This window comes from Sus scrofa, chromosome 9 (genome assembly GCF_054392235.1).
Source record: "Sus scrofa isolate SSC_HxYL_T2T_F1_AM1 chromosome 9, Sscrofa_HxYL_maternal_Yorkshire_Landrace_v2.0, whole genome shotgun sequence".
Taxonomy (NCBI): Eukaryota; Metazoa; Chordata; class Mammalia; order Artiodactyla; family Suidae; genus Sus; species Sus scrofa.
Genome location: NC_139391.1, coordinates 68,447,934 through 68,474,517, shown reverse-complemented (window position 1 = coordinate 68,474,517; position 26,584 = coordinate 68,447,934). Strand labels below are relative to the sequence as shown.

The following is a 26,584-nucleotide window of genomic DNA, read 5'->3' as shown; positions in this document are numbered from 1 at the left end:
TTTAAAAAGTTAAAACTTAGTTTTATTATTAAACTTAGTTCAGCCAGCAAATTTGTGCTCACTCCCATTTACCCTTGCATCTCTTTCCTTATTTCAGTTATCCCCAAACTTGCCAATGCAGTACGTGAAATTCCATTTAGAGTATAAATTCCCATCATAAAGAGATATGCTGAGTATTTTCATTTTATTTAGATTTTGAGACAAATGGGCTAGGATTCACTTTTACATCTGCAGGAAGAGAAGGGGCAGCTATGAAATTTGATATGAAATTCTAAGCTGACCTCTGAGACTCAAAGAACTTTCTCATCAATAAAATGTAAGCAGAACAGCCAAAAGAAGCACTGGGAATAATAGTATTTTTAGCAAATTGTAAAAGGGTTGTGGTCTCTTAGCTTCAGTGACTGCTCTTGTCCTAGTTGGCTTTATTGTTCTATCCCATTGGGTCAGGATGGCTTTTCTGGCCCCATTCCACTTCCCTGGTCCCATCAGTCGAAATTGATATGGGCTACAAGGACCAAAGTATACCTCCAGAGCCAACTGGGGATCTGTCAGGAAGAGCCATGGTATGTTAGGCTTTGCCCCTATGAAGGAGCCCAGCTCATCCATGTATGTGATGTAATCTGTCTGCAAAGTCTGGCTCTGGCCAAACCTGAGGAAAGAAAAGAATATATTAGAATGAATGCCACAGTTTTTTGTTTTTGTTTTTGTTTTTTAATGAGAGTTGCAATGTTTATTTCGATTCTCTCTCTTTTAATCTTTTTTAAAAATTACTCAATATACATTTATAGTTGTACAATGATCATCACAACCCAATTTTATAGCATTTCCATTCCAAACTTCTCTCTCATTTATTTTTTTTTCTTTTTTTCTTTTTTGCCACATAGACATTATGTGGGAATTCCTGGGCCAGGGATTGAAACTGTGCCACACAGCAGCAACCAGAGCCACAGCGGTTGAGTACACAAGAGCCTCAACGCACTAGGCCATCAGAGAACTCCCCACAATTATGAACAGAAGCACCAATTTCTTATTTTTTACTCTCAGAAAAGTAATATTTTAGTCAGCCCCTCCTGTAATACCGCCACTCCTCACTTTTTCCACAACATTGAATTTATCCTTTGTTCCTTGGTTGTAAATGGGCTCTTTTGTTTTTATTTTCCCCTCTCCTTCCTAATCTCTATCAAAGTTTGGTATTATTTTTGGCTTTTGTCTCTAGCCATGTGGCCTGACTCTAGAGTCTCAAGGTGACTGGTTAATTTTGTTTACTTTTTAATAAGTGGTTATTCTTTATATGACATTGCTTAGGATCTCTCCTAATGTTAGATTTTATATGTGTTTAAAATTGGGTTTATGTATGGTTTTAATATTGCTACAATTTACTAATATAAATTGTTTCATAGGTTTAGTTGGTGTGTGACCTCATTTGCTTTTAGAAACTGGTTATTTAAGCAGTGAGATTGACATTGACCTTTCTCTTTCCTCTTCTTTATTTCTATTGCCTCTAACATATGGGATGATAAGCAGAGTGAGCTGCCTGAATTGTTAGCGTATAGTGTAAGAGTGCCCACTTCACAGAGCTGTCCTGTGAATGGGAAGAGGTGCAGGGGAGGTTTTGTTGAGTCTGAGAAAACCCATGTCTTCTCTTTTTTAGGCCCTTAGCCAGCGACTTTCTTGGGGCATTCAATGAAGGATGTTAGTGGGGCCTGAAAGTGGAAAGAAACTTCCTACATAGTCACTTCCTTATCTAAAAGTGATCCATTATCTAATTATTTTTTCAACAGATTTTTATATTTAAAAAAGATTGACTTTTATAGGCGTAATTAACAATTAAAAAGAGTACATTTAAGTATCTGATGTTGAGCTTCTTAACTTTCTACAAATCTCACGGTTACTTGAAAACTCATGTTTGGATTAATCAGAAGTGAATATTTTTTTTAGTAGAAAATACTAGGGCAGATGGATTCAATTTAATTCTTCATTTTGTTTTCTTGTTACAGTACTGGCATTGCTCAGTTCCCAGCTAGCTAGTTTGCTGACAGACATGGGGCTGATAGGAAAGGAGCTGTTGGAGAAAGACAGTCATTTCGCAATCTCAGCACTATTGGCATTTTGAACTGGATAATTCATTGTTTAAATGGACTCTTTTCTGCATTGTAGGATATTTAGTAGCATCCCTGTTTTCTACGCATTGGATGCCAGTATTTCACTTGCAATGATCAAAAATGTCTCCAGATTTTGCCAAATATCCCCTTGGGGTAAAAATCACCCCTGTTTGAGAAGCTGTGCTGCGGTTATGCAGGAGCAATGTAATGACTATTTTTTGCCTATCTAATACTGCTTGGTTATAGTGGTGCACTTTGTCTAGTGTCAGGATTATAGAAACAATGTTTTCCTACATATAAAGGCAAATTTTAGGATTTGTTCATTAGCAAGTACCATCTCTTACCACTTGAGTTTCTTCCTCATTTTCTCATCAGTGTCATCCATCATTTCATCTGTGGTTGGCAGAGAGCAGGAGTCTAAAAAGGAAATGAAGAGAGGCGTTCCCATTGTGGCTCAGTGGGTTAAGAACCTGACACAGTGTCTGTGAGGATGCAGGATCAATCCACAGGGTATCACCAGGTAGAGGTAAGATGCTAATAATGAATGGGAAGTATTCATGAGAATGTTATAACTTCTCCTGCCATTGTCACAAAGGCAAATGAACCACAGTCAGTAACCAGAAGAGGATTCCACCGAAGCATAGACATTTTCAAAAACTAAAAATTTTTCTTTTGCCCCTTCAAATATCCTCCTTAGCTGTAGGCTGATGTTGGAAAATCCACTAGAAAGTAAGGGACCAAAATTTTGGTAATTTCCAAGATAGTACATGCTCAAAAGTATTTGCTGTATGAATAAATGATGCCATTTGTTTCATGTAAATTTCTGAGGTTTATGAATTATATCTGATCTTCCTGTAAAACATCAGGTACTTGGAGTGTTGTGCCTTTCAAGAGAAAAAGAGAATAGAATCATTTTACAGAGAAGCACCCTTGCAAAAGATTTCATGATGGTTTTGAAAAATAGCAATCCTTTGTGGTACATTCGAAATAAAAACTTATTTGTCCATAACATTTAAAACACACACACATGATTATAACTTTTTTCATTACTTTCAGTCTTAAGTTTTTATGGACGGTATGTTGGGTAAGGTACACCTATATTGTCCAAGATTTTTGAACCCAACCCTTGAATAAAAGGACACTTTTAATAACGGTAGTGGTCAATATGACTGGAATAAACTAAATAAGAATTTGAGACATTGCCTTTCTATGCATAATCCTCATATTTTTGATTTCCCCACACAATCATACTTGTAGCCCATGAAGCCCGTGGGGTCTAGAGGGAAGAAAGGGAAGAAGACTATCAGTTGAGTAGGAGTAGCCTGAAGCTGTTGACACCACTAATGTTTCAAAAATGCTTTGACATCCACTAGGGCCCTTTCAACCTCTGCAGTGTACCTTGACATTGCCTCGACCCACTGCTGTCCTTCTCTTGCTTTTTATAGCCTTGCAAAGTCCTACCAATTCCCCTATAAGAAGTCTAAGCTCTTTATCATAGCTTATAAGGCCCTCCATGCTTGGGTTACTTCCTCTATCCCTTGTTACTCCTTGTCTCTGTTTTATATTTTCTTAGACCAAAATGCTTCTGGCACCTTACACACTGCATGTTATTCCTCACATTTATACCTTTTGTCATGCTGTTCCATCTTTATGGAATAACTCGCTGGCCAACTCCTATCACCAGAATACTCTAAAACTTTCTTTGTTGTAGCATTACCTGTACCCTATTTTAAGCTCTGTGAAATTAAGGATAATTCCCCTTATGTCCCTAAAAACTGTGCTTGGCATATAGTAGGCGCTCAGTAAATATTTGTTGACTAAATGAATGAAAGACATAATAACCCACTTACTTGTAAACACTTTAACCACCCAGCGGGCCTGCAGGTCAGCTGTGGGGATGGCAGCCCCAAGGGACTGGACTAGACCAATCACAGCCAAGGTTGGCTTCTCCATCAGTGGGGGGAAGATGCCTTTAAACAAGATGACCTCATTGTTTCTGCTTTTGATGATGGAGTCATCAAGGAAGGGGTAGGCATAGCCATAGCCTGTTGCAAAGATGACAAAGTCAATGGCCTCAAACATTGTCCCATCCTCAAACACAGCTGAGGTCTCTGTGAATTCCTTCACGCTGGGCTTGATGGACACGGTGCCACATAGGATGCGGGATGGGAGCTCATCATTGAACACAGGCTCTTTCCTCAGGGTGCTGTGCAGAAATGAGGGGAAAAGCCCTTGCTGTAAAAGTACCTCGTTTCCAAGAAATATCTACAACTGTCCCCAGCATTCAAACCAAATTTGAGCAGTTAAACATTAGCATGAGGACAATGGTAGTCTCTTCTTTTGGTCAAGTACTTTCCTATTGCTAGTAATAATCCTTAAATATATCTGTCTGAGCTGCTTCTTTTGAGCCCTTGAAACCTGAAGATTCTCTTGTGGATACTTACACTATTCTCACCAAATAGATGAAACTAAAACAAATCCCTAGCCATAATAAAGTGGTTAAAAGTGCTAACTCTGGAGCCAGATGGCCAAGTTCATAACCTAGTTCCATCTCATACTAGCTGCTCCTTTTCTATATTTGTTTCCTTATATGGAAAATACAGAATAATATAGAATCCTCATAAGATTGTTGTGTGAGTCAAATGGACAATTATCTGAAAAGCACTTAAAACAGTGCCTGGCACACGCAAGCATCAGTATTCTGGGTGAACTATTATTATAACTAAGCTCTCATTTTACATGAGGAAATCAGATCCACTGTGGTGGGATATTTCATTGCCGCGTTTCCTTTCCTCAACTGTGGTCATGAAGTACAACAACTTTGCTACTGCACTTCAGTTGTCAAATTTCTGGATTTTTTTTTAATCACATTCTTCATTTTGACTCAAATTTCCTTCAGGGATTCTGGAATTTCTTCTGACTACCTCAAACACTAAGAAACTTTATAAATCTTAGAATTTGTTTCTATTTTTTACACTGTTCTCTATCTCTATAATTTTGCAACCTCTTCTTTTACCTTATAAGGTGGTAATAAGTAGGTCACAGCCAAACCTGTTTTCCAGAGGGGTGAGAAGGTGCCATCAACACCTTATGGTAATTGGAACACTTCCTGGAAGGGAGCTTAGTTCTAAGAATGAATGGATTTCCAAAACTATGTTTTAATTGTCTGAAGGACAAAGCCAGTTTGCAGTTATACTTACAAGACCAAAAAAAAAAAAATGCCAAAACTTAATGAGTTCAAGCTTTGATACTTCTATTATATTAAAATAATTTAAAATACGTTAAAAATTATTTAAATCATTTTTTTTTTGTCTTTTGTCTTTTCCGGGCTGCACCCACGGCATATGGAGGTACCCGGGCTAGGAGTTGAATCAGAGCTGTAGCTGCTGGCCTATGCCACAGCCACAGCAACACAGGATCCGAGCTGTGTCTGTGACCTACACCACAGCTCACGGCAACACCAGATCCTTAACCCACTGAACGAGGCCAGAGATTGGACACACATCCTCATGGATGCTAGACGGGTTTGTTAACCACTGAGCCACAATGGGAACTCCCTCTAAATCATTTTTTTTCCTTAGGGATATCACAGTCTGCCAGACAAGGTAGTATAAAGGCTATGGAGTGAGGGTTTGGCTACTAAACCTGTCATTTACTTCGCTGATTTATAATTTCTATTACTTAAAAACCCATTTCTCCAAACAAAATGAAACATTCTTGCTAGCATGAACCAATGATGAAATCTCTCAGGAATCATTTTCTTAACCCACTTAAGTATTCTTTTTTCTATTGATATACTGATTCTTCTACCTAGGATTCCTTTCTAATTAGTAGGTGCTGGACTTTGTCTCTATGGAGAAGTAAGTAAACAAATCTTATTTCACAGACTACATGTTCCATGCTTCTTGATTTTCCTGCAGAAATGTCAACCTTACAAGGAGATGTGCACCTTCATTTTAAGACTTTCTACCTGCTGAGACATATTAATTATATTACTTTGTTAATTGCTCCTTGGAAATCTATTAGAGGAGACCAATAAAGACCAATATTTATAAAGCTTCATAGTTCATAAAGTAATTCTTAATTTTTAATTTTACTGAATACCACAACATTTTAGATTTCTACCCTTCTTCCTCCATGAGTGTGGACAAGATATTCCTCAAAAAAAACCAATTTATGGGGTGGCTGAGCCCTCAAAATTCTATGCTACAGCTTATACAGCCATAAATGAATCCTGAATGTTAGTGTGATCTAACTGCCTGCTACATGCTCATTTTGCATTCTTTCATATTCCTTTTCCCACTAGACTAAACTTAATAAGATTTTTCATCACATTCATGGTCTCTGAGAATCCTGTGCCACCTGTGCTTCCTTAGTTTAATCCCACTGGCTTCAGTGAGACAACTAAAGCAAGACATGGAGAGAAAGAATTCAACTTAAACCAGTGCCCCACTGTTTACAATAATAAAATACATATTATTTGTAGTACCCATTTAAAGGCATCAGGCCATAATTCTCGTGCTTAAACCATGTGTTCATCTTCTTGACATATAGCCAGTCAGAGACAAATGATGGAAGGGCATTCCGGAGAAAGGATGCAAAGCGGGTAACATACACCATGTCCCAAGGATAGCCATCGTCCCAAACCCGACTCATGACCCAGGAACCGCTTCTGGTGCTGATAATGACCTGGTGGGGATGGCAACAGAGATTTCAACATCTTTCTGTAAGAATTATGCAAATACAACACAATTCTTTGGAAACCCACATACGTTTCCATCAATATCCAGATAGGAGCCTTTTGGTCAAGATGAATAGTCCATGATTAAAACTAGGTAGAGGCATATCTACTCTCTCTTCTCAACCCCAGAGCATGAATGCATAGGTGTTGAAAGATTGAAAACCTGACATCTTGGAACAAGAGGGCTCTATATTCAACTGTGAAAAGTTTAATCTCTATAGACTCTGTATTCAACTGTAACAAGTTTTATCTCTATAGACTCTAATACTACGATGGTGGGTCTTTTAGTAAAGACCAGCCAATCCAGTGAGCCTCAGGGGTGGTGGGTGGTGGTAGTTGCTGGGTTGAGCGGAGGAAATGCAGCTAAATCCCTAGCTGAAATTAGGCTAAAGCAATGCAAATGATTTGATTCTGTTCTCTGTGCCTTGTCCCCTTTTCCTGTCCTCCCTAAATAGCTTCTCCAGGTTATCTCCAGCTAGGCATCCCAAACCATGACAGCTACCTCAGCCCTGAGGTTTCTCATCTATTTTACCACTTTTACAGTAATCTAGGGGAATTTGACTTTAAATAAACCTTAGGGTTTTGTTTGTTTGTTTTACATCCGCTTAAGATTTTATATATTGAGCACCAAACCTTTTGAATCTTATACCTGTGTGGCCAGACGACTGAGCTCAACAGCAATGTCGCATCCTGAGTTCCCCAGGCCAATCACAAGAACCCTCTTCCCCTTGAACACTTCTGGACCCTTGTAGTCCCGGCTGTGGAAGTAGTGGCCTTGAAACCTGTCCAGGCCTAAATGGAACATGGAGAGTAATTTGAATTGATTTTCATAATACATGATGAAGATTCACCTTTTTAGCTATTTTTTATTTTTAAATCTCTTATCGGTCTGAATTAAAATAATTTCCCTAATTGCAATGCATTTATTCTTTTAGTGATTTTTGATAGTAAATCCCCAAATAATTACTTTTAGAGCCTTTAAAAAAACTTAAGGTATTCAAACTTAAATTTGGTAATAATAATAGCTAGTATTTATTGCATACTTATTGTGGGTCAGCTAAAGTGTTTAATCTTGATAACATAAGTGATTGGTATTACTAGTGTTGTCTCTATTTTAAAGGACAAGGAAATTGAGATGAAGAAGTTAAGAGACTTGTCTAAGGTTACATAAGGATCTGGTAGAATGAGGAGTCAAGCCCAGGAGTTCTACACTCAGAACCCTTCAATATACTGCTTCTTAGCGTTAATGGTTTCAATCTGCTATTCTCCCTGAATCTCTACTCTTTAATTCTCTTGGCTTATGAATAGCATGCTTTGAAGTATGAACTCTAGGAGGAAGAAAGCTAAGTAGGGAGGGAAGAAGGAAGAAGGAAGAAAGGAGGGAATAAAGAAGTTGCTTGTGTAATGTATTTATTTGATGTTTGCTACTTTTGCATAGTAAAGGAATGTGCCACTACACACATACACACACTGTAATTTCTAAAGTTAATTTGCAAAATGGGGATATAAGTGAAATTTTAATAGCCAGGATTCCTCTCTATGGACACATATCTTCCTCTGATCTCTGACTTGCAGTTCTTTTTAGATTAAGGCCCATGATCACTACTTTCCACATAACATTAGACTTAAAAATGCTGTTTTGAAACATTTGGAATCTTAAGGGTAATCATTATGTAAAATCTGTGGAAAGTTCTGTTTCAATCCTTGATATTTGTGTATAAGTCCCCAGATTATTACATATTTTCCAAACTTACCAGGAAAAGAATCTGTTGGTAGGTTGGGGTATACATGGTGTCCTGAACAAATCATTACAGCATCAAAAATAGTGGACTCCTGCTTTCCATCCTTTTCTGAAATAACTTCCCATTGACCAGTCACTAAGAAGTTGGGACATTTCTTTATACTAGAAACCAGGGTCTTAAAGAAAACCAGAAAAAATTCCTGCTATTACAATTCTATGGGTTCTTTGTTTGTTTGCTTTCTTGCAGGGTTTCTGTAAAGAAAATAATTCTCATGCACTCTCCCGCTTATTGAGAAATATATGGGAAGATATTCAAATAAGAGTCACAGTAAATCTTCAAATCTCACAATGAAAATTGCTCACTGGATTATTTTTACTTTTTTGACATCTAGTTGGTAGATTGGGATAAATTACACTGAGTGTTCTTATGAAAGTTGCTATGTCTTTTGCATATGGCCACTCTTCACTGACATTCATGGCTTTTCCCTTTCTGACCTCACCTTCTCCATTAACATAGGATACTCCATAAAATGGGATTATATGGGATGATATGGGAAATATTCTATAAATATGGGATTGTCTTAGGGTTCCATCCTTGGTCTCTCTCTCCCTACTTTTTTTTTAGGGCCAAACTTGGAAGTTCCCAGGCTAGGGATCAACTTGGAGCAATAGCTGCCAGCCACAGCCACAGCCACAGCAACGAAGGATCCAAGCGGTGTCTGTGACCTACACCACAGCTCATGGCAATGCTAGATCCTTAACCCACTGAGCGAGGCCAGGAATCAAACGTGCAACCTCATAATTACTAGTTGGTTTCATTTCCACTGTGTCTCAAATCCATCCTTGGTCTCTTCTTTGCAATGTACAGGCACTCTCCCCTGAAAATATGAGTCATAATGTGACTATTATTTAAATATGGGTAAAATTATACTATATTAAATATAATAAACACTAAAGTAATAAAAACGACTATGTTAAATATAACCCCAAAGCATAATTTTGCTGATATTTTTTCTCACTGCACATATGTGTTCTATATTTAACAGTAATTGATTGAGGCTTAGTTTTAAACAAACATAAAGTATTACTGATATTTATGGAGATAATGTCTCTATGCCATAACTCCTAAGACTCCTAATCTTAAGGAACTAAGTGGGTGAAGGATGAGGACATTTGGTTATATGAATCATTAATTTTAGTTGTTATTCTCTTAATAATAACAGAATTTCTAACAAATACCACATGTTTTAGAACCACAACCCCTTGGCATTGAACCTACAGAAGTTGAAATATGAACTAGAGAATCTGGGATTGTTTCTAGATCACAAGCATTTGAGGGTGCAAGGAGCACTATGCTGGTGAAGCTGTCCCCAGGATTTTCTATAGTATTTTAAAAGCTCTTAGAGACTAGTGGAGAACGTGTTTTAAGAGGAAACAAAAACAGTGCATGAATAATTTATCATCTGAACTAACATTTGATTGGCGAGGTACCTGAATATTTGGCTTTGATTTCTGGGATAGAGTGCTTGATGTTTGCTTCTCCTCTAATCCATAAACATGATATCAATAGCACAAGTTATAAGGCCCTTACCTCAAACTTTATATATCTTAAAAGATTCTTCTTTTGAGCAAATGTCTTTATGTATTCCTGGAGCTTGCTTTGGTGCATATAGTTGGGATAGTCATCAGGGTATGGGAAGTCTGGAAAGCACATCATCTCTTTGGAAGAGTTGGTAAATACAGACTGGTAAATGCTGGCTCTGCCTTCTTCTGCATGGTCCTAGAAGAATAATGAAGCTTAAAAAGGAAACCAAGAATGGCATTCCCCTCAGTGAATATTCAACCCTCAGTTTACTGAAACCTTAACATGTAAAAAAAATGAAAAAAAAAATTGATAGCTCTCTATAAAACATGGGAAGGAAAGCCTTCAGAATAGCAGTTGGCACAGAGCTGGTGCACCCTCCACTTTGGTTCTCTTCTGCTAAATTAGCCCCAATTTAGCTCTATGTTTACAGTTTCATAGAGTTTTCTTTTTCTTTTCTTTTTTCTTAATCACATCACTGGTTCTGATTTCATGCTCATGTTAAAAAACATAACTAAATGGTCCAAAGGAGACTGTGGCTTTTATCCTATTTGATTGGCTAAATGGAATTCAGTGAACTCTTCACCAGCTACAGAACCCTCTAATGAAGCTGTTTCCTGGAGTAATCAGAATCACCTGAAGAGCTCCTTAGACCTGGGCCCCACCTCAGAATTTCTGGTTCAGTGTGTGTGGGACCTGAGGATTTGCATTTCCCACAGGTTCCATGTGCTGCCGATCCTCCTGGTCCAAGGACCACCTCTGAGAACCACTTCTGGATTGTAAATGAATTCTGTGCTCGAGGGGTTCCTTAACTCACCAGTTAGTAGTATACACTCCTCACCAAAGAAACACTGGCAACCAGAAGCCTTAGAACTTGTGTTAAATCTTGGCATCTTATTTTAAAACCACTGTGTAATTGAAAGTGGCTTCTTAGAGGAGCAGTTGGAGGCTAAGTTCAAAATAAACATTTCCTTTCTGTTTCAAGAATGGGATAAAATTCACAGGGTATGCTGCCTTGAAAGTACATCTGAAAGCTGGCAGTCTCTGTTTCCCTAAATCCTGAAGGAATTCTCATGAAAGGAAGGAAAAGGATGGAATGTTATATTGATCCTGGGTTCAAGATCTCTATCTCTCTTCAGCCCAAAAACCCCACTTGAGAGGACTGGGTCTCTGGAGATTGTCTGAGAACTCGGCATTTCCCAAGTGACAGTAAAAGTTCCTCTACTCATGGTTGCCATATTTCTCATAATAGCTATGCTCAGAGATTTTAACTTTTTAAAACCTCACTTGGAAATTTCTGCTAGGATCAGAAAAAAGAAGGCTCATGCTTGGCAAGTTCTCAGATTTAAGTCTGTGCATTCACCTTTAGCTGGTAACTTTTGCAAATTGTTGTGAGAAGGAGAGTGGAGAGGAGGTTTCTTAGCTGCCCATTGAAGGTGGGGACTGAGCTGTGGGGGCTGGGGACTGGTTAAAAAAAAAAGTAAGATTCTGCTATGGGAAACAGAGGTAATAAGATCATGCATTATTTCCATTGTTAATGAATCCTTGCTCTTTTACCCCTGGACTCTAGCCAATCATAACATGAGAAGGGAAGAGCATGTGTCCTACAGCTCCTTGGAATTTTTCCTAAAAGGCTGTTCTCCAAACAAAGCAAAACAGGCATATTATATAACAACAGGCAATTGCTCCAGAGGGCTCATATTTTCATTACTTTAATATGTGGGGTAGTTTGAGCCAGTAAGGAGGAAATTAAGCTCAGACTCTGCTGCTGGCTGAGAAAACCTGTCGAATACCCAGCGATCCAAGTAGCTCTGGGGGCTGTTATCACCATCTGTCTTGGGTTATAACAATGCCCATCTCACATCTTCCCCACTAGGACATAAGCAACTTGAGGGTAAGGTCAGAGGCTAATTCAAGACTGCTGTGTGTGTATTTTATGAGTCTGCCTTGATCTTCTTTCACATTGCATTTCTGTTTATGAGTCCCAGCTCTGCTTGCCTAGATGTATCCTCAAGGTTCAGCTCAAAAGTTGCCTCTTTTCTCATACTTTTTCTTGTCTTCTCCTCCATCAATCGGAAGTCATCTCTACTTCCATCAAGGTCTGTCTTTACTGACCTAATCATATCTATCCTATTCACCCGTATGCTGATTATTATAATACTTGTTTCCTCTCTGCTCTTAGAATACTGGCTGCCTCCTGTACCTCTTAACTGCAGCTAAACCTAACATATACATAATGAACTCAAATGTATATTTGGTGAATGAATAAATGAACGAATGAATGAAACAAAAAGTCAGTTCTGGTTCTATTATTTTCCCCTTTGCAATCAAAATGATACTGACCCACTGTATGTGGCTTGTTGAGCAACCTCTTATTACACCAGCAATAAAATATTTTGAGATCATGAAGTCCTATTTTGGAGTATATGAAACTTAAGACACGCTCACATTCAGCCTCCTAGTATTTAAGCCCCGTTTGGTTTACATCTTGCAGAAAAATCACACAGTGAAAAGTTCAGAATTATCAGGTTTCTTTCTCCTGGAATACCTTCTGCCTAACAGGATTTGCAAGATGAAAACTTATGTAACACACTTTTTGAAAATCCCTTTTTGATTGTACAGAATATGAAGTAAATTTTCTTATAAAAGAAAGGAAAGGTTGATGTGTATGGAGGAGGCTAAAGTTTAGAATGTTTGTATGCATTTATATCCTCACAGGGCATTTGGGTATAATTCTATTTATATACAATGACATAATGGAAAAAAGGCATCTCCTCCTGTGGATAACCCTGAGTCTGACTTTGCATCTTATTGATCTATCATCTAATGTTTCCTTAAATAAATTTTCTGATTTGGCTGCTCTGGTTAACTTACCAATCCCTATATATACCATGGTCATTGCCTTCTCTGTGCCTTTCATGGATTGTTAATCACCCCTACTTAGAAAGCTTTCCCATATGGTGTTGGCACACTGCCCTGTTGGTGACACCATTCTCTGGAGTTGTGTCACATAAAGATTCTCTACTTTTCTTGTCTGAGAACATCCTTCAAGTCTCAGCTAAGCACTGCTCTGGTAGGAAGTTTCCTTGACTTGATGTTTTAGAAGTCCAGCCTCATCTAAATCTTGAGGCACTTATTTATTAAGTTGATAGTCTCCAAGTGCTATTCTTCTGAAAAGTTCTATAATCTCTTTTTTGAACTTTTAGGGCTAGACATATTTTGGAATTTGTAGATTTTTGGATTTTTCTCCATAGCACTACTAGCAAGGTCTGGTATAACAGCCTATAATCAAATGGCAAAACATAGACTGGAACAACTAAAGACTCTAAACAGACTCATGTCAATTCAGTCGTGTTTCTGGCTGTATGACTTTAGGACAGGTTTTGCTGTTAAATGAGTTTTTGCCCATTTTCTCTTCTTTCTTTCTTTCTTTCTTTCTTTCTTTCTTTCTTTCTTTCTTTCTTTCTTTCTCTCTCTCTCTCTCTCTTTCTCTCTCTCTCTCTTTCTCTCTCTCTCTCTTTCTTTCTTTAAAGGGCTGTACCCACTGCATATGGAGGTTCCCAGGATAGGGATCGAATTGGATCTGTAGCTGCTGGCCTACACCACAGCTCACAGCAATGGCAGATCCTTAACCTACTGAGCGAGGCCAGGGGTCAAACCTGCGTCCTCATGTAGCCTAGTCAGATTCTTTTCCACTGCGCCACAACGGGAACTTCATTTTTGCCCATTCTCTATCAAAGGATTGTGGACCTATATTAAAACTTGTTACACCAAATGAAGTAGAAACCATTTGCGTAGAGTGATTATGTCACAGATGTGTCATTCAACCACCTAGTACAAAAGTCTGTCAAAATAGATTCTCAAGCAACAATTAATTATTGCTAATAAGTAATAAATAACCATTTCATGATTCAGGCTAAACATATCTTCCTGAGCAAATGTAAATTGAAAAAAATTTAATTCATAAAAATATAACTCTTGATTATTTCCTGATGGAAAATACAAATGAATGATCTTGTATCTCATGTAATATTTTCATAGTTATAGGACCTCCAGTTTTTTGTCTTAGCAAAAGCTCTTGAGGTGAATATGAATGCGTTCTAAGCTGGCACTGATAGACTCTATTGGAACACCCTGTTGCATTTGGGTAATAAGCAGACCAGGATAGACTATGTTACATGATGAATGATGTGGATATAATGTCTTGAAGCCAAATAAGTATCATCTGCGTTCAATCATAATGACTGGGAAGTTCAGAACAGAGAGGCTTGAAGTTTCCTAAACCTGGATTTTGAAATTAAAAACTGTGTTTATAATGAATTTATCTTGATTATATTATTTACCTAACAATTTGTCTGAATGTCAGATATAATCATTTTTCTCTCTGGATGTGGTCTGCCAGTACTTAATAACCATATACACAAAACATACAATCACTATTTGTAATAACTTATAAAGTCTGCCCAACAGACATGAAATAATTATAAAATCATATCCTGTTGGAATTGAGAGGCAAATTAGAAGTAACTTAATTTCCAACCCTCTCCATTTGACTAATGAAGCATTTGAAGTTCAGATTGAAAAAAAAAGTGACTTTCCTGAGATCTATATGTCTAAAAATCCAGTGTTGAGACTGTAACTCAGGACTTCTGACCCCATTCTAGGTTTTTCTCTTTTTTTTAACCTCCCATTTTGGGACTTAAGAGTGATAGGAATATAGTGTTTCAGTGAAATAGAGAGGAAGTGTATAGTTTTTATGCTAATTACTGACATTAGCACTCTTTATAGACTAGAGTTTGGTTTCTGCCATCCAAGCGACAAAGTTTAATGATCTGAAGAAATCTTTTTCAAGATAAGTTTCGATGGTGTGAAATAGTTTTGAGTGATTGGACTTCCATGAGATGGAAGAGATAAGATTTTACTTTCTAGGTCCCAAGCATTTGTGACCTACCTCCCAAGTCTCAATTCGAACTGGTCACATTTGCTTTGCAATGTAACCCATCTACCTTCTATTGATATACTCACGGAGAATTGCCACAGGCCTCCAACATCATTGCTCCTTTCAAAGCAGATGGGCTCCAGCCCCTCTTCCAGACAACACCGAATGGAGGCTAAGCCACTGACGCCAGCTCCAATGATGGCCACTTTCTTTACCATGGTCATCTGTAGGTGCATCTGGAAAGAAATGTCAAAAAAGTCCCTGAATGCTTAAAATTTTTCAGAAGCAATAACTAGCCTAGGTTTATATGTTAGGATGCTTACCTTAACACAATAAGACATGGATGCACATTAAGAATTTATATGCCTTTTTGGGCTTATCAGACACAACTTAGAATAGATTTACAAGGAGATCCTGCTGAATAGCATTGAGAACTATGTCTAGATACTCATGTTGCAACAGAAGAAAGGGTGGGGGAAAAACTGTAATTGTAATGTATACATGTAAGGATAACCTGACCCCTTTGCTGTACAGTGGGAAAAAAAAATAAAAATAAAAAAAAATAAAAAAAAAAAAGAATTTATATGCTTTTTTTAAAAACCACTTTTGCTAGAGTAAAATATTAAATCCAGTTTCTTCTGATGTTTTAAGATGCCAGAAATAGAGTCAGTAAACCCAAGAGCAGGAAGGACCTTGGAAATCATCAATCCAATCCTTTCAATTGCAAATGAAGCAGTTGTCACTCTGAGAAGATTGGAAATTACTTCTTCAAGATCTCAGAGCTAACAAGTAAAGGAGTCAGAAGGAGAACCCAAGCCTTCTATATAAAACCCACTGTGCCAAACTACCACTACTTACTTTGAATATCAGGCTCTAAGGAACTTTGTTTATTCTTCTTTCCCAAGAGAACTTGCAGTTCTCTAAACTTAGAAGAGAATGGCTTTAAACCATATCTTTTGATGTAAAAATTGGAGAAGGGGGAGGAGTTATTTTTCTTAAAGTAAAAATTCCTTTTTTTCTTGTATTTTTCACGATGCAGCGCCCTGGTAAAACCTGGAAGAGGAGGGGTAAGTGTGATAGGGATAGGTGAACAGGGGAGGGGAAGTGTGGAGCAGAGGAAGAAAGGAATTGGATAAGGGCAAGAATGAGGTCTCTGGTGCTGATTCCAAAAAATAAAATGGTAACTGATAGGGTCACAAAATCTGCAAAGTGAAAACTCTGGGAGATTAGAGGGACAATGTTTCTTTTCTTTCCTTTTACTTTGGAAGTATAGAATATAGAAACAAAGGCTATGCACCTGAACTATAATGAAAGGTTTTGTTGGGCCAACAGTGAAAAAGAAAGCTCAATTTTCTGGAAATTTCTGATTTGAGGAGGTGAACTAACTCTTGGAGATGATGAGTTGCACACAGAGTGAACTCAAAAGGACAGAATTGTGAAGTCACTGAATCTTGTCTCTGGCTCCATCTCACTTCTATACCCACCTTTCCTACTTCTATGTACCTTCGTTTTCCTGTTCTTTCCTCCCTTCCTTTTTTCCATTTCCTTGAGTGCCCACTGTATGTCATGCATTTTAGTAGTTTATTGGGGGGGTTCAAAGAGGAGAAGACAAAGTGTTTCCATCTAGAAACATGCAGTCTAATAAAAGAGGTATGATCAAAGTCACAATGGAAATGTGATTCAGTGTAGTGCTGGCACTAAGGCAGAAATATTTAGGTACACCTGGGAGAAAAGTAAGAGAGGCTTCAAGAGCAAGTGAGATGAGAACCAAGACTTGAAGGAAGAATAGATGCTTGCTAGATAGATGATGGACAAGCAGTACACAACAGCCAGAAAGAAAAATATGTGCAAAAAGTAAGAAAACATTATAGAGTGAGCTACAGTTAGTTCAGAGTTGTTGAACTCTCAGGTGATGGAAACTGATGAATTAAACACGTGGAGCCTGGATTATGAAGTGTATTGAAGTGCCACACTCAAGGGGGGGATGGGATCTTGTCACTTTGAACAAGGAAGTGACAAAATCAGAATAGATTAGAAAGCCATAACAGACAGTGACTAAAATTGAGGGTATGAAAATCCAGGGGGTTATTTCATTAGTCTAGGCCAGTGTCAGGGGGAAGGAGAATAGAGACTAGACATAAGAGATATTTAGGAAGTAGATATTTAGGGACTTGAGTGATTATAGATTTGATGCCTCAAAGAAGTTCCTTCCATCTTTAAGATTTTATGTTATGGCTTATGTGTACATTACTCACGATTTAGTACAGGAAGCCAAAACCATTCTATTTTACAAAGAAAGTTATATAGTACAGGGTATTAGGTGCTTGAAATAGATAGAAGGCCTAGGGACCAGAAATCAGGGGGCTGCCATAGGCCTTATAAGGTCATACCACCAGAGCAACCACCCAAAGGGCAGGTGACTTCTGATGCCACTACAGATGCCTCCAAAGGGTGAGGTATGGAGTTGGGGTGATGGAAACACATCTGTTGGAACATGTTTGCCAATCAATATGGTCATAGAAATTTAGCTTCTGATTCCCTTTGCCTTTCAAGCCCAGACGTCTATCTCTACAGAAAAACTTAAATTGGATCCAAGTCCTAATGTCAAGGAAGTCTTAGAAATGTAGTTTTCAGGGTTCCAGTCATTAGGATACAGGAGGGAGCCCATGGGGGGAGGGTCAACATGGCCAGTATCATTAAGCAGTATCTAGCACAGTGAGTTATGTGATAGTAAATAGAAGCTTGTCGTTATTCCTAGAACACCTAAACGTATTCATATTCTTCTCTAATAGAAATTTAGTAAATGCTCTGTGATTTTTTTTCCCTTTGGTTGTGTATTTTTTGATAATTCTTTGAAGACTTCAAATCTCTCCACTGTAAAATGAGAAAATTGAACTGGATAATTACCAGTCCTTCTAACAGTCTGTGAATCTCTTAAATCACTGAATAAATACTAGTTAACCTTTTCAAAGATAGAAAGTATAAGCCAAAGACAACATATATACCTTTGACCTTAACCTATGTGCCCCATGTCTAAAAGCTGATTTAACTTGGCTGCTGAGAGCCACTTTTTAAATTGGAAGTTTCACCTGATACACCTGAAGGTACAGGAGCAGCAGAGAAGTGGAGCTTGAGAGAGAACCTTGAAGTGGGTCTCCTTCCCTTTCTTTTTTTTTCTTTTTCTGTTTTTTTTTTAGAGCCACACCCGTGGCACATGGAGGTTCCCAGGCTAGGGGTCCAATTGGAGCTGTAGCTGCCAGCCTCTGCCAGGGCCACAGTAACATGGGATTTGAGTTGCATCTGCGACCTACACCACAACTCATGGCAACGCCAGATCCTTAACCCACTGAGCGAGGCCAGGGGATTGAACTTGCATCTTCATGGATGCCAGTCAGGTTCGTTAACCACTGAGCCACAACAGGAACTCCATCTCTCTCTCTCTTTTAAATTTTATTGGAGTGTAGTTGACTTACATTGTTGTGTTAGTTTCAGGTGTACGTTAAAGTGATTCAGTTTTTTACTTATCTCTCTCTCTCTCTTTGTCTCTATCCTCCATTCTTTTTCAGATTCTTTTCCCATATAGGCCACCACAGAGTATTGAGTAGATTTCCGTGTACTAAACAATACACACTACCATATATGGTAGTGTGTATATGCCAAGAACTGTTGGTTTGTTCCATCAAAGAGGTGGGATCAGAAGACCTTCTTCTTGCCACAAGCATAGGAAAAGGGTCTCAGTCTGACTCCTTGGAGAGACGGTGGAGGCTTTAGGGAACTCTCTCTGCTTGCCTCTTAACCAGGAGAGCTAGAGGTCGAGATTTGGACTGGCTAGCTATGAAGGACAGTTGCCTCTCTGTTGGTTTTGTTCTGCACTCCCAGAGTTTGTTGAGACAAAGCTTATGTAAGGGTTTCCTGAGGATTGGATGTGAGCCCCCCAAGATGAGCTAATATGGGTCATATTAGATCCTATCCAATAAGGCTGCCTAGAGTCACCATAGGACCCCAGTGTGAGAAGTGGCTGCTGAAGTGTCTACCAGAATATGGTCCACTTTTCAGGGTCAAGGGAACTACTGAGAAAAGCCTTTTTTTTTTTTTTTTTTTTTTTTTTTTTTTAGGGTCTCTGAAGTATAAGCCAAAACAACTATCTAAATAAGAATTAGCTTTAAACATCTGTAGACTTCGGTTTTGCATGTTTCAGCTTCCGTAGGTAGCTTGTAGTTTGGAGGTCACAAACCAAAGAAATGCTTTAAACAGATTGTTATCTAGCTTCCCTTGGGACCAGACTAATATTTTAGGGGTGGGGGGAATGAGAGAATTTACTGTGACCCTTGTGGTAAGACATGAGAAGCACTGGTGTTTGACAGAAGAGCTGATTATTGCAGAACATGTGGGGGTTTGGGGAGATTTTCTAGATCACATTACATCTTGTAATTCCCATAACTCTTTCTGAGGGAGTCCTGGGACCCAAAACTGTAGCCAGAGGCCTTGTTTACTGTGATTCTAGATCCCTGGGCTTCATTCCATCCATCTCCAAGGCCTACTCTAACCACAGCAATACTCACTCCTTTACTGTCTTGCCTGGGCTGGTGCCTTGCTGGTTTTGTCTTACCCCATGGATAGAAGGAGGGAGACAGGGAAAAAGATTTAAGCTTCTCTTTCTTGGACGTTTCCTTCAATAACAAGATATGATGGCACATCACCTTGAAGTTCACCCCTCAGTTTGGCCAAGAGGAGGCCCTGGGACATGTGGAGAAAAGCTGTTCAGTCAAGAAGACTGAAGGGTCAGAATAGAGGACCCCCTTTCCTTTCCTCAGTGACAACCTCATCTTCTTTGTACAACCCTGCCCCATGAAATGAACTTAGGCTCAACTCCACTCTTTTCGTGGAGATCTTCTTCTGCTGGCAGCATTAAGTTTCTTTCTTTTTCTCTTTCTCATAGGCCATTCTTCTGAAGCTGGGACCTCAAATGGCTTTGGGAAATTAACCATCCTAAATCACCATTATGTTTTGCCACTCCTTAAGCGCTAATGGTCAAGTCCCCCTGGCATTCACACTCTGCCTTGCTTTGCCCACCCCACCATTTTTCTGCACATACCTTGTCTGCCAGAATGTCTGGAACCTTTCCAGCCCATCATACACGCCACACTCCTTCTCATTTCTCTGCCAATGACCATGCTCTTTCCTGGCACAGGTCTCTGGAATTGGGGGTTGGGGACTCTTCCACTTCCATTTGGTCCATACAAGTCCTATGTATTCTTTAAGAACCCTGATCAAACTCACTCTCCTCAAGAAGGCTCTCTGGTACCTGCACAATTTGCTGCTGAGTTCACATAGATCAAATACTGTGTCCCATAGTGCCTAACATTGTAGATTTCTGGGATTGTGTGCTTATTGTTTCATGAGTGTTCTTTTTTGTTTGTTTGTTTAAAATAACTATTCAATTTTTTTAGTGTTCTGTCAGTTTTCTACAGTACAGCAAAGAGGTCTAGTCCCACATACAAATACACATTATTTTTCTCATATAATCCTCCAACATGCTCCATCATAAGTGACTAGGTATAGTTCCCAGTGCTATAAATGAGTGTTAATTCTTATTTCCATTAGATTTCATATTTCCTATCTTGGGCCATCCTGTGTACTTTAAATTTTACCTTTCTCAACACCCAGGAGGGAGTTGCATATTCAGTAGGAGCTCTGTAAGTAAATGTTGCTTTATCCCGATAAGCCCTTTCTAAGTGTTTCCTTATTAGTAACACAGAACAGTGACTAAATTCATCTGACAGATGTACTCTTTGGTAACGTGGAATTTGGAACAGATTCATCTCTTTCCACTGGAATGCTTGAGCCATTTTTTCTTTGTTTTGAATATAATATTCTATGTTTATCTTTTCAGACAAGTCTATGCCTGACACTTTTTTGTTTGCTTTTCATACTGGTTGCAAAACACATTATATTTGTTGTGTTATGTGAAACCGGCTTCAGGTTTTGGATCCACTTAAATCCATGACATTTTGGCTCACATCTTCCTCCTGCAATGGTCAGGGGGAGGTGTGGGGGAATGCAGTACATTAGATGCTGAGAAGTTTCCTAAGTTTAAAATTAGGTGAGTCATCCCACAAGGAAGATATTTTCTTTTAATTCCTCAAATGACATACTGTTTAAACAAGGTATTCCTATACTCAAACTCCCCTAGTGTTATCCAAACCTGATTTCCCTAGACTGATACTCAATTCAGCTAAATTCATTCACTAACTTACTTAGTCATTAAAACATGTTTAGTTACTATAGGCCAGGTCCATCTGTAGGCACTGGAGATTCAACAGTGTGTAAATACAACTAGTTATCGAGAAGTCATGGAGATGTGGAGAGAAATTACTGTTCCAGCATTCACTAATCTTCTAACATGTATGTCTCTAGGTATGGAGGAGGAAGACAGTGGAGAGGGGAGAGACTAAGACAAGGGCAGGTATAATTCTAGAGCAGGGAAAAATATAAGTGACACCAAAAGGAAAACAAATTACTGTATTGATTCAAATGAGAGAGAACACACATTCATATGGGGTAAATTAAAAAAGCCTCTATGGGAGGAAGTGGTATTTGAGATGGGTTTAAAGAATGCTGGCTGATTGATTATTATTTTCTCTTGACCTCAAACCTGACCTTTTTTAAAAAAAGTCTTATCTTTTTTTTTAATTTTTATCTTTCATATAATTTAAAGGCTACTTTCCACTTATAGTTATTACAAAATATTGGCACAGTTATTACAAAATATTGGCTGTATTCCTCATGTTGTGCAATACATCCTCGAGCCTCTCTTACCCCCAGTAGTTTGCACCCCTTCACTCCCCAAAGCTTATCTTGCCTCTCCCCTCATCCTTTTCCCCACTGGTAAATTTAGTTTTCTCTATCTGTGAGTCTGTTTCTGTTTTGTTATATCCATTCATTTGTTTTATTTTTTAGGTTTCACATATAAGTGATGACATGCAGTAGTTTTGATATTTTTACTAGTTTGTGTATTTGTTCATTGACTATTTTCCTCCAACAAAATGTAATATTAAGAGTAGGAAATAATTTCTATCTGATTTACTGTTGAGTCCCCAGAGCTTAGAATAGATCTTTGTACATTGTAAGTACTTAATAATTTTTGGTAGAAAGCATAAATTCTATTTGTTCCTTACTATTATCATTTTTGTTACAACTTTCAGACTAAGAAACTTGGTAATTATTTTGAAGTTGAAAACATTGCACCACTATTTGCAGCAATACAGCAGTCTGAGAAATATGCAGATTACATATTTCCACTATTAGCTGTTTATTTAGTATTCTGCAGGAAGACAGCTGATTAAGAAGAGATTGAGGGGAACCACATAAAACACTGAGCAGGAGTAGTGTTGAAAGGATTTAAATGACACAGTGAAGTTTAGGTAAGAATTTAGCATTATCTTGTTGGACAATTTTAAAGTTATAATTTTCTTTTTCGAAGGCTCTGGGTCTTTAAGTATTTAAAATGCATACTTTACAGCCTCTCTTTAATTTATATAAGCTTGGGAAAGAGGATTAATAATTGCCAGTTGTACCTTTACACAGAGGCACCTGTTTATGTACACAGAGAGAATTTTCAAGCAGTTTATCGAAATGTAGAAGGTGCATACTGGCAATATGCAGGGTCCAGAATGAGTCTTGCTTTACTTATATTAGTACCTGATATAAGGTCTTTACCTGGGCCTTCATCAAGACCTTTGGTAAATCCTACTGGGCTAGTCCCTTCTGGCAGCTACAAGAATGCATATATCTCCAACTATAGGAACTATAACTGAACAAGGACTAAAGCTGCTTACTGCTCACTACCTTGGAACTGAGGCCATACTTAATTGGGCTGCTCCCAGCCAATGAGTATGGCGGAGACACTCAACAAGCCTAATCTTTGTAGGCACAGAGCTCCTCTGATACCTAACTCTGAATCTATAACTCTCTTATGGACTTGCCTTGCCAAATATTTCTTAGACTAACTGATGGTTTAGGATGCTTCACTCAACCCTCCTCCCCTCTTTGCTTGGCTTGGCCCATTGCACCCCTGTCTGACAGTTCTCCCTGTATTCTGGCTTCTTCCCGGTAAACTCTCAGAGTTTTCTCATGATAAAATCCTTGTTCATTCAGTCCTGTCTTGGTATATGCTTCTTGGAGAAACCTAAACTAACTTATCCTTTCTTTATGACTGGACTTTTACACTCTTTGTTTTTAAAATCAGAATTGAAGCCCTATTCTGATCTCCAGACTACTTGATTGGGACTTTGACAGCCTGTCTGGTTCTTAGCGATATTCCCCCCTTTCCATTTAGGAGCTAGATCTTTTCATGTTATATGCTTCTGGTTGGAGTCTTAATAAAATGGGTGGGCCATCTAGAATCATAGTGTTCTTAGGAACTATTTTTAAGACTTTGACTATTTCTACTACATAGAAACTCACTGCTTTGGCCTCATTGTTGCTACAATCAAGAAATCACCAACTTGTCCTCCTCTCAGATATCGATTGCTACTTAAGACAAATTGGACACTGGAATTTTGACCACTGGCCACCTTTCTGTGGTACTAGCCATAGCATGAGTAGGTAAATTATGTAAGGCTGTAGCCCTGTGATTTTGGGCTTTGTTCCCTTTCATACCAGCCTGCAGTTGAGGTCCTAGCTTCCCATACATCAGGAATTAGAATATCAATCATCTAAATCAGATGTTGAAATGTATGTCCCAGGAGAGGTAACATTTTTGCAGCTATTCCCAGGAATACTTAATGAGAGTGAATTATAGATATTTTATTGAGATTACTGTGAAAGCAGAAGTATGAAAGCAATGCTTATTTGGATAACATGGCACATATTCCAAGGAGCACAAAAGCAGAAAGAGAAAGCTAGTAACTTCAAATCTAACCTTATTGCCTCCATAGCTTTTCCCAATGTCAGGGAGTGCCTTAGATTTTCTGCATATCTGTGACGTCTCAGACTCAACACAGAGCTGAAATCTCTATTTGCCAGATACTCATACAGTTACACAATAAGCAGGAGTCTATACATTTCCATGTGGTGTATAGTATTACAACATAAGCCTTTTGGCAAGAAGAAATGGGCAATTATTCTAATCAGCTTATGTTCCAAACTTAGTAAGCCATTTATTTTCAGGGATTTCCCCATAGCTAAATCTTGTAAGTGAGTCTATGAAAAGGAGTTGTGAATACCATAGATACAAAATTTAGCTACGCAGGCTGAGGTATTTTGTTACGGTAACCCTAGCAAACTAATACATGAGGCAAGGAAAGCAATCAAGGAATATGCCTCAATTTTTGGCTTTAGAAACTGAATATTTAGACATGTTATTGCTAGGATGAGTAAGGTTGAGGAACAAGTCTGGAGTATACATGTGTATGTTGGTTGTGGGGAAAATGAAGAGTGAAATTAAGTAGTTTTTTGAGATGCTTATCCACATGCAAGAAAAGATATCATATAGGCTGTGGTATATATACAACTAGAAAATCTGTAAATGCTTATAATTCAAATAAAGGAATTTAGAGCCATACTCTATCACTTCTGATGTCAACATGAAAGACTGGTTATGCAGAGTTAATATCATGTGTCAATGTCAGTAAATTGGACTATGTATATTATTTGTATTGAAAGGAACTATGTGTTGTATGATTTCTGTGTCTCTAAAGATCAACAGACCTTGGACAGACACAGAAAGGTCAGATGTCACCTTAAGGAGCCATTCCAAATTAGCAGGCAGTTGTGACATTCTGAAAAAATGTACTGAATTAGATGTCATGAGATGTGGCTTTGGATTTGAACTGTGCCCTTTCTGGATGAGTGTGTAATGCTGAGTTATAATCTCTGAGACTCAGATTTCTCAACCATTATATAATGATTCTTATTATGGTGCTTTCATTCCATTTAGGACATTTTTGGAATTTGGAGGGGCAGTTTTTGTTGTTGTGTGATTGGGGTGTGCTAGATATTAGAGATCCTATAAAGTCCTGCACATTGATTTGTCCAATATTTTAAAAACTTTTGAAACCTACTGGATGTATATTTGTAGGTAAAAAATGCAAAGATGTCCTATACATTACAATTGGGGCTATGGTGATTAACATGTATTTTTATGTGTGTTAAGTAGGTTATATTGCCTATAAATTTTACTTCAGGACTATAAATAGAGCATCACAAAATACTATTAAAAAGAGGACACTGCATTTGTTTGTGTTGATGATCACTGACTTCCTACACCTTGATCAGAAGGTCCATCAGAGAGACCCCTTAGCCCTGGACTCATAGTCATAAAGGGTCTCACATTTATCTTTTTGATGTTGTCTCCAAATGAGATTCACAATGATAGAACTGAAAGAAGTTACCTACTTGAAAACATTTAATTTTCAGCTGTATCTTAGGGTATAGCTAGGGTATTATGGCTTTCTATTTTTGTAATAAAATCTGTAATTATCTTTCAATATATGTGTTATATTGCATTGTGTTCTTTTGTTTTAAAAAGTTTTAGTTTGCTGTAATAAACTTTTAAAATAAATTATAGTTTCAGTGATTTTTAAATATTTATTCATTAAAAATATTCTGATAGACAAAAGACTCTAAGACTTCTGAGAAGCTGTGGTGATAAAGCCATGTCAAAGGATTATCTTGAGAATTAATTAAGCTTTAATACTTTAATTAAACTCTGAAATTATAGCAGATGCTGGAAATTTCTGAAAATAGCAATTGAGAGCACAAGGCTGGATTTCTATAAAATGTGTTTCTGCTTGCTCAAAGCAAAGTTTGATTTACTTTTCAGTTCTCTGTTACATATCAGACTGTGCCTGGCTGACGACATAGGCCATATCAAACTCAGCACTTGCATCATAACACCTAGCATGGTTTTATCTAGGGGAACATGCTTGGGGTTTGCATCAGGGACAACATCTCAGAAGATCCAGGGGTCCTTCAGAGTGAATAATCCCCCCTCCAGTCATGTCTGCTGAAGAAAAAGAAAAAGAAGGAAGCAGAAGAAAGAAGAAAAAGAGGTTGGAAAAAGAAAAAGGAAGTAAGAATAGTAACAGAGAAGAAGAGGAAAACAAAGAGGAAGAAGAAAGGAAAGAGAAAGTGAAAAAAAATTGGCAGGTGTATACACTCAAGATTGACTTTGTCCTCAGTATTTGGCTCAAAACTACTGCTTGGCTTCAGAAGTTTGAAACCTCTGAATGGCTAATTGACAAAGCCGACATTAAGGTCCTTCCTTTCATGGTGGAAACTGGGTGTGGCCAACAATCCCAAGATCCTGCAGGTCAGCTTCATACCTAGTCAGCATAGCTATGGCAGCTGTACAAAAAAAAATCATTTGCTTTTATTTTTAATATCTGACTCTGCACTTTTAAGAACTGGTAAGAATTTCTTGATGATACTGGAAGTGAAAAAAATCTTATGTGCTTCATATGTTCAAACTATGTAT

The 26,584-nt window shown here is 38.1% G+C and overlaps 1 protein-coding gene across 4 annotated transcripts; it reads right to left on the bottom strand.

Annotated features, from left to right (window-relative positions):
- On the bottom strand, nt 1-26,560 carry LOC100523745 (putative dimethylaniline monooxygenase [N-oxide-forming] 6). 4 transcript variants are annotated; one of them, XR_014816793.1, is made up of 11 exons: nt 26,398-26,454; nt 24,029-24,121; nt 15,192-15,341; nt 10,176-10,364; nt 9,380-9,462; nt 8,598-8,760; nt 7,493-7,635; nt 6,592-6,791; nt 3,953-4,308; nt 2,447-2,986; nt 1-649 (listed from the first exon to the last, which is right to left on the bottom strand). XR_014816793.1 is itself a non-coding variant. In XM_084978391.1 (11 exons), exons 5-11 carry the CDS (start codon nt 9,401-9,403, stop codon nt 307-309), a joined length of 1,302 nt encoding a protein of 433 aa, XP_084834517.1. In that variant the 5' UTR covers nt 9,404-9,462; nt 10,176-10,364; nt 15,192-15,341; nt 24,029-24,121; nt 26,398-26,454; the 3' UTR covers nt 1-306. The 4 variants fall into 4 exon arrangements, 2 of the variants coding, with proteins under 2 accessions (XP_084834517.1, XP_084834516.1); XM_084978391.1 differs by having other exon boundaries at nt 2,447-2,519; XR_014816792.1 differs by lacking the exon at nt 9,380-9,462 and having other exon boundaries at nt 26,398-26,560.
- Between the last annotated feature and the right edge of the window lie 24 nt (nt 26,561-26,584).

What these genes read in the sequence shown, in the direction of transcription:
- LOC100523745 (XM_084978390.1), bottom strand. Translation starts at nt 26,430, where the DNA reads ATGAAGCTGACCTGCAGGATCTTGGGATTGTTG. An exon ending in TCAGTCGTCTGGCCACACAG is followed by an intron (nt 6,792 to 7,492) that starts GTATAAGATTCA and finishes CATCCCCACCAG; the next exon opens with GTCATTATCAGCACCAGAAG. An exon ending in GGCCTGATGCCTTTAAATGG is followed by an intron (nt 4,309 to 6,591) that starts GTACTACAAATA and finishes ATTTCTGCACAG; the next exon opens with CACCCTGAGGAAAGAGCCTG.